The 14,674-nt window shown below is 32.2% G+C and overlaps 1 protein-coding gene across 4 annotated transcripts in view; it reads right to left on the bottom strand.

Annotated features, from left to right (window-relative positions):
* Positions 1 to 143: 143 nt before the first annotated feature.
* Positions 144 to 14,674, bottom strand: part of LOC105335758 (transmembrane channel-like protein 7) — an 18,452-nt gene continuing 3,921 nt past the window's right edge. For 2 of the 4 annotated variants that reach the window (XM_066065935.1, XM_066065934.1), the window contains exons 4-18: positions 10,808 to 10,868; positions 9,600 to 9,681; positions 5,804 to 6,099; positions 5,297 to 5,454; positions 4,223 to 4,373; positions 3,785 to 3,946; positions 3,274 to 3,440; positions 2,732 to 2,876; positions 2,350 to 2,447; positions 2,097 to 2,210; positions 1,778 to 1,853; positions 1,258 to 1,388; positions 848 to 1,015; positions 447 to 525; positions 144 to 312 (exon numbers count right to left, since the gene is read on the bottom strand). In XM_066065935.1, the coding sequence (XP_065922007.1) occupies positions 247 to 312; positions 447 to 525; positions 848 to 1,015; positions 1,258 to 1,388; positions 1,778 to 1,853; positions 2,097 to 2,210; positions 2,350 to 2,447; positions 2,732 to 2,876; positions 3,274 to 3,440; positions 3,785 to 3,946; positions 4,223 to 4,373; positions 5,297 to 5,454; positions 5,804 to 6,099; positions 9,600 to 9,681; positions 10,808 to 10,868 (1,954 nt within the window). In that variant the 3' untranslated portion in view covers positions 144 to 246. Of the gene's footprint in view, positions 313 to 446; positions 526 to 847; positions 1,016 to 1,257; positions 1,389 to 1,777; positions 1,854 to 2,096; positions 2,211 to 2,349; positions 2,448 to 2,731; positions 2,877 to 3,273; positions 3,441 to 3,784; positions 3,947 to 4,222; positions 4,374 to 5,296; positions 5,455 to 5,803; positions 6,100 to 9,599; positions 9,682 to 10,807; positions 10,869 to 12,401; positions 13,759 to 14,674 lie in introns of those variants that run through there. The other 2 variants (XM_034457169.2, XM_066065933.1) reach the window with 2 other exon arrangements.

Here is a 14,674-nt window from a genome sequence, read left to right as displayed (position 1 = left end):
ACATACATTTTGTAAATCATGAACATTTCATTAAATTTCATTAAACCAGTCACTCTTTTTAAAAAATAAATCATAACCAATATGAAATAAAAAATAAGTTTTGATTTTTAAATTAATTATTAACAACCCTCTTTTGTAAAAAAAAATAAAATAATTGTTTACATACAAAATTAAATGCTCTTGTATAAACTATTGCAACAGAGATATCAAATAGTTTAACACAAGTTCTTATGAATCCATGCACAATCACCCCTCTATATACATCCATGCTTCATTGACTCTGGCCAGGAGAAATTGTTTGTCTTTGCCCTCCTACAATAAAATTGTGTGGGCATGCTAAGTAAGTTTCTTAAATGGTCTTTAATAAAGAAATTGATTCATTAATAAATGTGGTAGGTATGAATGGAGAAAAAGTAAAAAAGAGGATTTATTTAGGATTTACCTACCATTATCAGATCTTCTTTCAGCAGTTTGGCTCTTCTCTTGTATCCAACGGCTTGCACACAGTAATAATACATGAAAAAGCTGCAAACAGAAAGCAAATTTTGATAACAATTTCTTATCACAATCAATATTGGTAGCTTAATGCAACAGTAAATTGTACATGTATTTTGATTCTTACGCATTCTTATACCAATGTACCACATATTAAAATGATAAAAAGCGATTGATATTAAAATAATGTTAATACATGTACTATATATGATATATACCGGTAATAATGATAATGTCTGTACATTTTATTGTACTTTACTGAACATTAGTGCTAGATCACTCAAATTACTTCTTTTTTCCAAACAAAATATAGCAAAAAACTGTTAGACTAAGCTTGGAACACCTGTCTCACCATGTTAAACCTATCGCAGGAATAAAAAATGCCATGGTCCCAAATATATGAAAGAACTTTTGTGCATCGGACGGAAATGTGAAAATGAGGTTCCGGATAGTGTCGAAAAATATGAAGTTCTCAACACTGTACACTCTAAAAGGTCCACAACTCTGAGATGGTGAAATTCTGCAAGATAAAAAACAACTGAGCAAATTTTTTATGCATAAAATGTAATGAAAAAATTGCACATACTCGAACAAGTTAAGTGCTATGTAATTTTTCATACACACTTAAAGCAAAAATATATGGGAGCTAACTCTGATAATTATATGATAAAAATTTACACCAAAAAGAAAATTTAATACATAGTATAACCATTTGATTGTTTAATTCACAGTGTTGAAAATTATTGTCATTGATGTACTAACGTTCCAATCATGTATGTCATTGGTCCACATGAGATGATAAAAGAGATAAAGAGAACAGCAATGAACAAGGAGTTGGACTTGGAGGTTCTGAAGGGACGGACCGGTTGGATACAATTATTAAGAACAGTCCCCTGAAAAAAAATTCAAGTTATTGATAATAAGGTCTGAAGTTTCTAAAAGGAATCAATGATTCAGGAATGGACATTATATACTATATGAATAATTCTGTAGAAAATTCAGACATCAATTTTACTAAATGACAAAAAAAAAAATGAAAAATAAAATATCAGCATTATTTATGGGGGGGGGGGGGATCAAAATGAAATGCAATTTCTTTTAGCAGACTCATGAATAATTTAGAATTTAATATTAATAAAAATTTCAAATTCATTTCATCAATAAAGCTGTGACAATGTTTTAGTTAACTTATAACTTGCTAAATATACTGGTAATCATTTAATTCCAATAAATGTATTTTTTTACAAGTTAATATATGACAATTTAAGCTATCAACACAAACCTTTTTTACATAAAAGAAGATGAAACACTTCACAAGTGACATCATTGGGATAAATGGACAGAAAAACAGACCCATCCTGGAGAATACATTTAAATCAACACTCAGAATTTAAACTTCAAGATATATTTCTTATATTTGTTTATATTAGGTATTTTCAATGTTAAAATTTTTGTAAGATTTTTTCTTCATTGAAAAGGATTAATTGAAGAAATTGTTGGCAATTAGGAATTCACTGCAAATGTTTGGGTTATGAAAATCATACTTATACTAAGTACTACAATAAAATTCTAGCTGTCACAGAAGAAGAAAATTGGGTTACCAACAAAGTGTCTGGGTGTACACAAGGTCAAGGACTGCCTTGGGAAGGTCAAACTCCTGTTGTCCCATCATATTCACCACTTTAAACCTCTCATGGAATTTTTGGTACACCAATCTAATGATAATAAATGCAGTGAAAAGAAAATATACTTGTAATATGTTAAGGAATCGAATATGAATGAACAAATGTAATTTCCCCCAAATAGGAAGACACTTCCTCTTGTTGAAAGTGTAAATTTATATGTATTACAAACCTTCTGGGATACTCTACGATAAAAGTCAATACGAATGGTACAAGGAAATCAAGGATGATAAGTTTGTATATTTGTTGGCCCACATAAGTCTCCCAGCACTGCAAGGAAAATCATCACTTTAAACATGTATTTACTTTGAGAAATTTGTGATTTCAGCATCAAATGTTTCTGGGATTTTTGGTACACACCAACAATGAATCTAAGGGAGCTAAGTAACCCCACTCCACATTAAAAAGATTCATCCTATGTACTTCTGTGCACATAGATTATAACCCGTCTTATCAGGGAGTACTTTAATTTTTCATTTTCCAAAATGAATACTTGGTTTAGGACAGCATATTTAGATGAATTGTTCACCGTATCTGATAAATTCAAAGATTACCTTGATGGGAGCTTCGGAGGTGTTGTTTATAGTTTGCCATCTCTTGTTTCCGCAGTCATCAACAAAATGGTCGTGATCCTTCACAACCATTCCATACAGAGATCCCATCAGAACTAGAAGAGAGGCCAGCCTCAAAATCACTGTTCTACAATGTAAAACACAAATGAGAACTCTTTATTGATACCAAATATTATATGCATGTATTTTAATACATTTATGATATAAATTTACATGTCAAACTTCAAATTTTAATTTCTTGAAATAATTTTTCCTCAAGACTATATATAGTGTTTATATCGACAAACCCATTCATCCCGAAGAAGCCATTTATAAACAAAGCATAATGTATAGTTAACATTTGAGAGATTTGCAATTTTATGTTGTACCAGCATAAGTCCAAACTTACCCAGTACATGATACACATATTTTCTCCAATTTATACAAAATGTTTTAATTCTGATTTAGCTGTAATATTCAATAATGCAATTTTTGGGCAAGTCAGTGGAATCTATAAATTAGCCTACCTGTAAATATCATTTTACCTTAACAGAGTAATCTGCATCTGAAAAGCAGGCATGTAGTCCTCAAATTCCACCAGTTTCTTGAATATAATGGGCACAATGATGTTTAGGAGTGTTATAGTGACCGAGGGCATGAACTGAATCAGGGTCTGCACAATTGGATGAACATCCCCAAACTCTCTCTGTAACTGAAACAGCAAAGGAAAACTGAATTTTTATCACATTTTTCCTTTTAATCTGATACATAAAATATTAGTTCATAATGGGACAAGAGCCTTAGATATGTATAATACTATTTTTATGTCCAAATGGAGGGATGGGGTTGGGGTTTGGGTTTGGACAAACTACAATGTACATTTGTGTCTGCATACAACTTTAACATTGACTACCATGCATATTTTTTTTAACTTTTAAAGATGGATACTTCAAAGTTGGTGAATGAAAAGTTCAAGGTCAGTGAAGGGTCAGATTTGTAATTTAGCTGTGTATTACTCTTTTAAAGAATACTTCAATAACAATAATAGAATATTACATCAATTAATTTATTGTTGGCGTAGTAAATCAGATACAGGGAACCAACAAGGAACCCAAGCACCACTGTATTCACCACCACCCTGATGGAATACAGCTTGGCTTTCTCCCGAGTGGTCCGATTTTCTATCTTCCACAGTAATTTTTGGTTGTCCAGATCTCCCTATCGAATGATAAAACATATTATGTAAAATATGTATTTTAACCATTCATTAGCTAAAGTTGAAATTCCCTAAACATTTGTTCCTAAGGAATTTTGGGATATTTTTTTTTATTTACTCCCTTTTAAGCATTTGTTAGTAAAACACTTATAATAATATCAATTGAAAATGCACTGCAAAACGTTATTTTAATTTCAAACTAAAATAAAATTTCAAAAATTAAGAAATTTTAGAAACGATTTTTCTACACCCCCAGTAACAAAGATTATCAGTCCTACCCTGAGCTCTTGGGTCAGATTTTTGTGCTTTTCTTTGGCTGCTTTCTGGTTAGATATACAGAAATCCCAGCCGCCGAACACCTTGTTACAGAACTGGGTCATCTGACCACTTCCCTCATCCAGTACACTAGACTTCACACCTTTTGCAGAGCTGGAATTAATACAATCACCAGTCAGCTTATTATGGTTGATAAATACATGTACAAACATTAGAAATCTACTTGTATTCATAACTGAATTGCAGTTATTTTGAAAATAATATAAAAACGGCTATGATAACTGCTGTTACATGTAGCTAGTGTACTAGTTTTTAAGGATAAATTGATATAGTTTGGCAAAATACAAAAAATATATTTTCTTTCGTTTGAACGTAGTGATTTAGATTGAAAATATTTTCTTTTGTGGTAATGATGAATACTCATGAGGTAGGCGGAGTTCGAAGGTGATTACGGGTAGAGTTAGTTCGAGTAGTATTCATTCTGACGATTCCGGACGGCACGAGAAAGTTGATTTTATTTAAGAATTAAATATTCAATCTAAATATTTTGAACATGTTAGATGTTGCAAAGATGCATATATGATGCACAGTTTCTAGTGTTACTGACAAGGTGCTTGTCATGTAGCAAAACTTCGTGAAGTTTTGCGAATGGTGTGGTTTGGATTGATGAAAATGTGTGTTATGGTATTTGAAATTGAAGGAATTTTTTTTAATGAGCGACTACTGTATCGGACATCAATATTCACAAAATAATAAATATTGTAGAAAAATGGGGTGTTAATGTTATGTTTTATTTGAGATGGAAGTACATAAGAACTGCATTTGTTTAATTAATGTCATTAATGTATCTGCCTTCAAAGACATATATTTGACCTGCAAAAGAGAAGTACCACAGTTATCAAGAAAAGGCTTACCGGTATTTATGTTATGATGTTTACCCATTTCAAATTGGTAGTCAAAACATAAATTGCAGACATCTAGAATGATTTTCAAACAATTTAACACAAATTAAGTAACATTTAATGTTTAACTGTTTGGAAAGGAAGATAATTCAATGTAGGATACAATGTACAAACTTTTTGACAAGGAGGAAGAAGCTGACGAGGAAGGCTGCTCCAGTGGCCAATAGGTAAGACAAACCCATGTTGTAGGTCAAGCGGCCCTCCACCAAGGGCAGACTGTAGGTCTTGTTAAAATAGGTCCCATAAAACAACACTGTGTGTTCCATCCAACCCTGATGAATGAAAAAAACAAACCAAAATAATTAATTTATACAGCATCTGGTTATTTTTATTATTACCTAATTTTTCCCGTTTTTTTGCAACTGCTTTCACATTCCGAAAATTAATGTGCACAAAATTGTGATATCAGTATTTATTGTTATAAGAAAAAAAAAAATCTAAAATAAGAAAAAAATTATTGCTATAAGAAAACAAAATGAAATTGCGAAATATGAATTGCCCAAAAAAAAAAATAAATAGATAAAAGTTACAGAATTCTCATACCTTTAGATGGCCATTTTGTTTATCAGTAATCAGGAATAAATGTATTAAATCAGTCTGGAACTATCAGACAATTCTTACTGTTCCTTGCAGTGTGTCCAAGGCTTTGCTGCCCCAATCCTCTGAATTGGTTTGATTATCCAGGAACCCAATGTAATTCTTAGTACAGTTAAGAGCTTTTTCAAAGAAATCATCACCAGTGAAGTTTGACCCTGTATTGTTTGGGTGTGGGGAATCCAAGAAACTCCAGGGACGGTTTATTTTGATCACATAAGGAACCATGGTCAAACCGAGCATGACAACCATCAGGTAGAAATTGAGGAACAGTAGCCACCTCATGAACCGAAAATAGGTCATAACAGAGGTCCCAAATTGACCTACAATCAAGATGCATCAAAAGATTTAAAGACATCCCTATAGTGCCTATCTCTCGATCTCCACCCCCCCCCCCCAAAAAAAATAAAAATATAAAATACAGATAAGCCTTAAGACAATAAAAAAAAAAAGTTAAGGCAAACCTAAAAGACAATTAAAAAGACACAAGTCTAAAAGTCAACTAGAGGTACTGTGTGCAATTGTGCAATTGATACCCCCCGCTAAGATAAAAATCATAATGCGTGTATTTTTCCAATTATAGAAAATATTGGATGAATCTATTTCACCGTCCATTTTCTATGAATAACAACTGCTCTATTTTTTTTTAAACTGTTGGTCATAAGTAATATTTGTGTGAAGTAGAAACATTCAATGCTTCTCCATAAGAAAGATAATGACCGGACACGAATTTTGCACTTTTTCTGCCAGTGACCTTGACCTTGCCCAAATGACCTTGGGTCAAGGTCATGACACACCCTTTGGTCCTAAGCAATATTTGTGTGAATATAGAAAATTCAATGCTTCTCCATAAGAAAGATAATGACCGGACACGAATTTTGCACTTTTTCTGCCAGTGACCTTGACCTTGCCCAAATGACCTTGGATCAAGGTCATGACACACCCTTATGTCATAAGCAATCTTTGTGTGAATTAAGAAAGATATGGACCTGAAACGAATTTTGTATTTTTTCTGCCAGTGACCTTGACCTTGCCCAAATGACCTTGGGTCAAGGTCATGACACATCCTTAGGTCATAAGCAATCTTTGTGTGAAGTAAGAACTTCCAATAATTCTCCATAAGAAAGATATGGACCGGACACGAATTTTGTATTTTTTCTGCCAGTGACCTTGACCTTGCCCAAATGACCTTGTGTCAAGGTCATGACACATCCTTAGGTCATAAGCAATCTTTGAGTGAAGTGAGAACTTCCAATGTTTCTCCAAAGGAGAGATATGGACCGGACATGATTGCACAGACAGACGGACAGACGGACAAGTTGATTCCTATATACCCCCCCCCCCCCCCCCCACACACACACTTCGTTTGTGGGGGGGTATAATAAAATCTAAGACAGCTGATTTCCTACACAAAACTGTGAAGGAGTCAATCAGAAAAAGAGCATAAAATTTTTATAAGAACAATAACAGATCCGAGCTGAATGATTGCTAGTTAATACACATAAAATATGAGAGATGTGTACAGTAAATATCATTTAGTACCAACACGGATATAGCGAATTCCTGGATATAGCAAAGTTTTTTTAAGTCCCAAGTAAAATTCTTATCAAACCTTTGCAAAATTTAATGTTAAAACAAATTTGGATATATTAAATTCAGGGATATAGTGAACTGATTTTGAGTCCCATAGAGGTGAATTATCACAAAATTTAACACTTTTATGATGAATTTCTTCACAAATTAAAAAGTTCGATTTACCATTTAACATAAACATTTGAATGAATTTATTTTCATATCAATTTTTCATTTTACAATCCAATTATTAAAGGTATTAAAGTAATGTATTCTTATTTTAAGCCTCAATTAGCAAAAATTATAATCTGGTGAAAGAAAACATGTAAATAGTGAATTCGCAATAGTTATTATTACCAATTCGTTATATGGATATAACAAACAAGATATCTGTGAGCCAATGCTCACTAGTGATACCCCCGCTCTGATGTGAATATGCAAAATAAGCAAAGTCGACATTTAAAAGAAAGTTGGCATCCGATTGGTACAGAAGTATATCCCACGATATGGTATGCCTTAACAAACACTGTGTAAAAATTTCAAGCATCTGCGATAAATAGCTGCTGAGAAATCTTTGACTGAAATTTGTTTGAAAATTTTGGCTAAAAATAAATAAAGTCGTCATTTAACAGGAAGTTGACGTCCGATTGATACAAAAATATATCCCACAATATGGCATGCCGAAACAAATAGTGTGTTAAAATTTCAAGCATCTGCGATAACTAGTTGCTGAGAAATCTTTGACGGAAATTTGTTTAAAAATTTTGGCTAAAAAATAAACAAACTACTCATTAAACAGGAAGTTGATGTCTGATTGGTACAAAAATATATCCCACTATACAGCATGCCTATATAAATACTGTGTAAAAAATTTTAAGCATCTGCGATAAACAGTTGCTGAGAATTCTTTGACAAAAATTTGTTTGAAAATTTTTGCTAAAAATAAACAAAGTCGTCATTTAACAGGAAGTTGACGTCTGATTGATACAAAAATATATCCCACAATATGGCATGCCTATAAAAATACTGTGTAAAAATTTCAAGTATCTGCGATAAACAGTTGCTGAGAATTCTTTGACAAAAATTTGTTTAAAAATTTTGGCTAAAAAATAAACAAACTACTCATTAAACAGGAAGTTGATGTCTGATTGGTACAAAAATATATCCCACTATACAGCATGCCTATATAAATACTGTGTAAAAAATTTTAAGCATCTGCGATAAACAGTTGCTGAGAATTCTTTGACAAAAATTTGTTTGAAAATTTTTGCTAAAAATAAACAAAGTCGTCATTTAACAGGAAGTTGACGTCTGATTGATACAAAAATATATCCCACAATATGGCATGCCTATAAAAATACTGTGTAAAAATTTCAAGTATCTGCGATAAACAGTTGCTGAGAATTCTTTGACAAAAATTTGTTTGAAAATTTTTGCTAAAAATAAACAAAGTCGTCATTTAACAGGAAGTTGACGTCTGATTGGTAAAAAAATATATCCCACAATATGGCATGCCGAAACAAATAGTGTGTTAAAATTTCAAGCATCTGCGATAACTAGTTGCTGAGAAATCTTTGACGGAAATTTGTTTAAAAATTTTGGCTAAAAAATAAACAAACTACTCATTAAACAGGAAGTTGACGTCTGATTGGTACAAAAATATATCCCACGATATGGCATACCTATACAAATATTGTGTAAAAATTTCAAGCATCTGCGATAAATAGTTGCTGAGAAATCTTTGACGAAAATTTGTTTGAAAATTTTGGTTAAAAAATAAGTAAAGTTGTCATTTAACAGGAAGTTGACGTCCGATTGGTACAAAAATATATCCCACGATATGGCATGCCTTAACAAACACTGTGTAAAAATTTCAAGCATCTGCGATAAATAGTTGCTGAGATAAATGCGACAGAAATTTTTGTTACGGACGGACGGACGGACAGACAGACAGACGGACAGACGGACAGACAGACAGACGGACGGACAGACGGACGGACAGACAGACAGACACACAAGGGTAAAACAGTATACCCCCTCTCCTTCGGAGCGGGGGTATATTTACGGATATAACGAAGTAAATCCATTGGTCCCTAGGACTTCGCTATAACTGAGTTTTACTGTACTGGCCAAGGGTTTCCAACAATGACTATTTTAGGCAATCAAAACACGTAAATGCATGAAGACCTGTGTTTGAGTGTTAAAATCTTTTTTATCTGTCTTCCATATTGCAGCCCATTTAAACATGTACCTTCTATTTCTTTGAATGCTCCTGACCATAACTCCAACTGATATAACACATTTTTAGTCTGCTGCTTAAAATTCTGCCAAGCCTACAATAAACATATTGGGTTTATATACATAATAAACGCTTTAATAAATTCAAACTATTTTCTTTCAATACTGTAAATTTCTAATTTAACATGAGGAATTAATATCTGCTTAAAATAATTCAAAGAAGCCAGTCTCGCTAATTTTAAAATCTTGCTTATAATTTTCAAACATATGTAAAACACATGAAACTTTGATAAAATTTAGACATTCGCGATTTTATGTTCTCGCGAATTGATGGAAAACCGTTGAATTGCGGAATTAAGTACTCGCGTAAAATAAGGAATCTACAGTAATAAAGTACAGGTATTTTGTGAAACCGAAACAAGTTAAATATAAAGCACACGAGAGAGATTTAAGGGCTCACTTCATTCCTTGTAACTACTAGAGTTTTGAACTTAACTTCCCTGTTGACTGAATAAACTTGGCAGATGATGTGTTAATTATTGCGATTTTGCTCAAAACAGTCTTTAGGATAAAAACTATATGTTGCGGTCAGAGTCTACCTAATTGATACCATTTGCAGACACCTCCAACTGCTCATGCGCGATACAATACATGTATATATTATGTCAGCCCCTAATTACTATTTTAACATACCATATATCCGGTGATTTTTGCAATGATCTAATTTTCACATTTTTCTGCGATCTCTTACAAATTGCAAAATATTGAATATGCAGAAATCATATCCTGTATTATTTTCTATCAGACACTTTTAAAATCGCAAAAAATGACTGACGCAAATTAAAAATGCTACATATTTTCTCCATTTTCGCAAATTTTGTGACACATGAAAAAAAAAAAGGATATACGTATTACAGTGCAATAAAAGAAGGGTAATCAAGTTCTATTTCTTTTATCATGATTACAGCTTTTGAAACAAAGAGCGAAAGATGGTTCATTTTGATTAATTATTTAATGAAAAATTTAATTCCCCATAAATTTTATATATTTTTTTGAGTTTTGGGGAATGATACTAAAATTTGCTTAAAGCATACAATCATTAAATGTGTTCATTGTAACCATGTTTCATACAAAGAGTAAGAGGGAAGTTTAAGTTAATTCAAGAAAACTTATTTAAGTAATAATGTACTATACATCAAATATTAGATGGACATTGAATACCTTTTTCTGTTGATATTTCCAAATCTGGGTTCTTTGAACAGGTTCTTGCAAAATTTCATCTCTATCAAAAAAAATTTGTGACAGCTTAGTTTTAATTATGATTTGAAAATGATATTACAGCCTAATGTGGACATCAAAATTGCAAATTTTCACAATAATATAAGATGTCAATGGAAGCTACACGATGAACATGTTTAAAAGTTTAGTTGTGCATGAAAATAAAAATGCTGTGAATCTAAGCAACAATCTTTTAGTAAGTCTCTAGGAAATCAACAATTTAATCTTGACCTTGCCCAACTCTGTTCATAAATTCAAAATGTCAAGTCTGAATCACAAATCTTATATAGTCAGTTTTTGTCATATACTTCAGAGTAACTTTCTTATGTTATCTTTATTATAGTCCCCTGAATATTTTTAGAGCACTCCAATTTTTAAAGAAAAAAATTCGGTTAAAACATTTTTAAAAAATTCTTTTTAGAAGCTACAGGAGCTTTGTGAGGCTTCATGTCTGGAAACAGGTTCCAGACATGAAGACTCACAAATAAAAATTGAATGTCAGAATTAACATTGCAATGGAGAATAAAAATTTGTTTATAATTAAATGCAATGATCTTAGTTTAAATTTTAAAGAATTCGGATAATGTGTTACAAATATAACAGTAGTATAAGAATAATACGTATGTTAATACTTGCTGGTTCAACTTCATGCAACACTGATGAGTGACAATTCAGAGAATGTGGTGATTAGAAAAAGAAATCTCTTAAACGTCTATCTTTAACACAGATAGATAATGTGTGAAAGAGAAATTTGATCGAGATGGTCAATTAATTTCCATTTGGATGAAGAAACCATTATTCTGCTACATTTATATCTTCTATTGATGAAATTGGAATTACCATAGGTGACAAAATCATAACTCAATTTACTAAATGAAAAAGCTAAAAATTGAATTAATTGTTCTCTATATAATGCAATCTAGCTGTTATATATGATGCAATCTCTCTCAAATTTCACTTTCACGCATTATCTATCTGTGTTAAAGATAAATGTTGAACAGATTTCTTTGTCTAAATCAAAAAGCTAAAATTGTGTCTAAAATGTGAAGGTTTAAGCAAATCAGCAAATCTCTCCCATAAATAAAACTTATCAAATACTCAATGAGAGAATCAGCATTAGCAATTGTTATTTATCTTTCCAGATAAGACATTGGAACTCGGAAGTAAAATTCTAAAACACAAATCAATACCTGGAATAATATATTTTATCTACATCTATGTTTGCTTAAATCTTATTCTTCAATCACCCATAGTAACCGACTGGTACACATTTTGAGGCGAACTCAGATTTCAAATCACTTTCTAAGAATCATAGTTAGACATGTGGTGCACTGGTCAAGACAAGAAAACAAAGTAAATGCCCCCTATATCTGAGAAACAAACAATTTATGGGTGCCCTACACAAGAGTCTCGAACAAAAAAACAAACGAACAGGGGAATAAATTTAATTTCAAGAAGAGTTTCCATAAAAATATGGTGAAAAGACTATAAATATTGTTCCTCAATATAACACTGAAAAACCCATTATTTATAATACCTGTATATTTGTGTATATTCTTCTAAATTTTTTGCATCACGCAAAGCCTCCAATTTCCTTGCCTGAAAATTTTTTATTCTTCTTTCATGGCTTGGCAATGTATTCAAATTGACTGATTTTCTCATTGATCTTGATTTCGAGATAGCTTTAAGACTGCTTGAATCTGACTCGCTATGCTGATCAGAAATGTTTGTAGGTTTTCTCTTTCTGACAATTACAGTATCTTTTCCATCCAAATTTGAATGGTCAAATCCAATTCTAGTGCTAAATGTTTCATCATCACTGCCATTTTCACTATTTCTATCTCTACCTCCAAAATTTTTTGTTAATTCCCTATCAGAATTTTGACTATCTCCACTGTAAAACCTTTCTTCAAATTGGTCATCTTCTCTATATTTTTCATTAAAAGCCCTTTGTTGGGAATTGTGTCCCCTTGCCTGTGTGGAGGAAATCTTTGTTTGGTATTCCTCTTCATTATCACTGTATGCATAATTGTCATGAGCCCTGTATGATCTTTCCTCATGAAATTTTTGTCGGCCATGAGAATTTTCACTATTTGGTGGATCGAAATCCCTCCTTTTTGGTGAGTCAAAATCCCTCCTTTTTGGTGAATCAAAATCCCTAGTGTTTGTTGAATCAAAATCTCTATGTCTTGTTGAATCAAAATCCCTACTTTTTGGCGAATCAAAATCATTATATCTTGGTGATTCAAAATCTCTATTTATTTGTGATTCAGAATGAAAATCCCTACTTCCTGGTACATCAAAATCCCTACCACTTGGATGAAGAAAGTCTCTATCACTTGTTAAAAATTCTCTATCCCTTTCATAATCTAAATTTCCATTTGGTCTTGACTTAAAATCTCTATTCCATGAGGAATCATAGCCACCATTCCTTGGAGAGTCAAAGTCTCTATCCTGGTAAGAATCAAAATTGTCCTCTCCATTATCATAAGATTTATTCTGAAACTGGCGATAACTTTGACGGTCACCCCTTCTGTCATTTAGATCATCAAATCCTGAATTATACTGTTCCTCAACTGACTGACCACCATAATTATCGTAACTCCCGTTTTGCCTCTGATACGCCATTTTAAAACACAGACGAGAATAAAAAAAGCAATATGTATCTAGGACTCCTTGCAGCCCTTCACTATATCTAAGCTGAGAGGGTACACATTTTTGACAGGCCCTAGTCCCCATGCACAATGCTCATGATAAGGCTTTCAATACTGATAAGACAAACCGATCGAACTCTAAACATTCTATTTGTGTGTCAACACACACTGCATGATACAAGAACATAAAACAATTTAATAATTTCAAAAGAAGAAGCCAGCTTGGTCACAAACATGTAAAGTGTCAAATTTGTGGGTGATGTGCATGATTATGATATTTTAAATTATCATTATGCAAGCTGTGACAGATAAGATAAGAAGGTGCACTTCACACATTGGATATTTATACATCCAAAATGTGTTACAAGTAAATTTATAGCCTGAATACATTGGTATTTACTGAAACAGCATTATTTGAATACTTTCTTGATTTAATCCCTGTTAAACCTTGTTTTTAATTAAAGGAATAATAAACCATGCATCAAAAGAGAGTTCTCTCCGTTTTGCCAAATCCATTAAATAATTTATACCGACATATCAAATCACATTTATATTGTTAATTTTGTACTCAACTCTAATCAACTCCTTGGAATCGACTGTATGTATGTGTGTGTTTGGGGTAAGGGGGGTTATTCGTTACATAAGAATAAATTCCAGGTTTGCAAAGAGAACGAAATGCAAACTTCAAAAATCAAAATACTTCCATGATTTTGCAAGTGCCAGGTGTAAGTAAACAAAAGCAGCAGTAAGCTGGTAATAATATAATTTATGTAGGATAATCCTGCTAATATCAAGTGCATGCATTGACACTCCATAATGTCCAAGGTACACACTGATCCCTCAGGTATACCCCAATCTACTTCCTCGTTCATACTATCACTCAGCAAGTTAAAGGTTTTGGGGACTCTTCAATAATCATGATAAAATGTAATAAATTTTGACCTATTTATTTCTTTTATCTTTTTAAAATATCTTAAATCTTAGAAATATATCTAATGAGAGCAATGATGATTGTACAAACTTCATGCATACATTGCCAATTACATATATCTTAATGTTTTGTTCCTCAGTTTTGCATGAACTAATGTCATGGTCATCAGAACATATACAAGATAATGAAGATATTAAATAAATTTCAAAGTTTGAGAAGAGGTAA

Source organism: Magallana gigas, chromosome 7 (genome assembly GCF_963853765.1).
Source record: "Magallana gigas chromosome 7, xbMagGiga1.1, whole genome shotgun sequence".
Classification (NCBI taxonomy): Eukaryota; Metazoa; Mollusca; class Bivalvia; order Ostreida; family Ostreidae; genus Magallana; species Magallana gigas.
The sequence above is the reverse complement of the archived record's forward strand: the minus strand, read 5'-3'. Positions and strand labels throughout refer to the sequence as shown.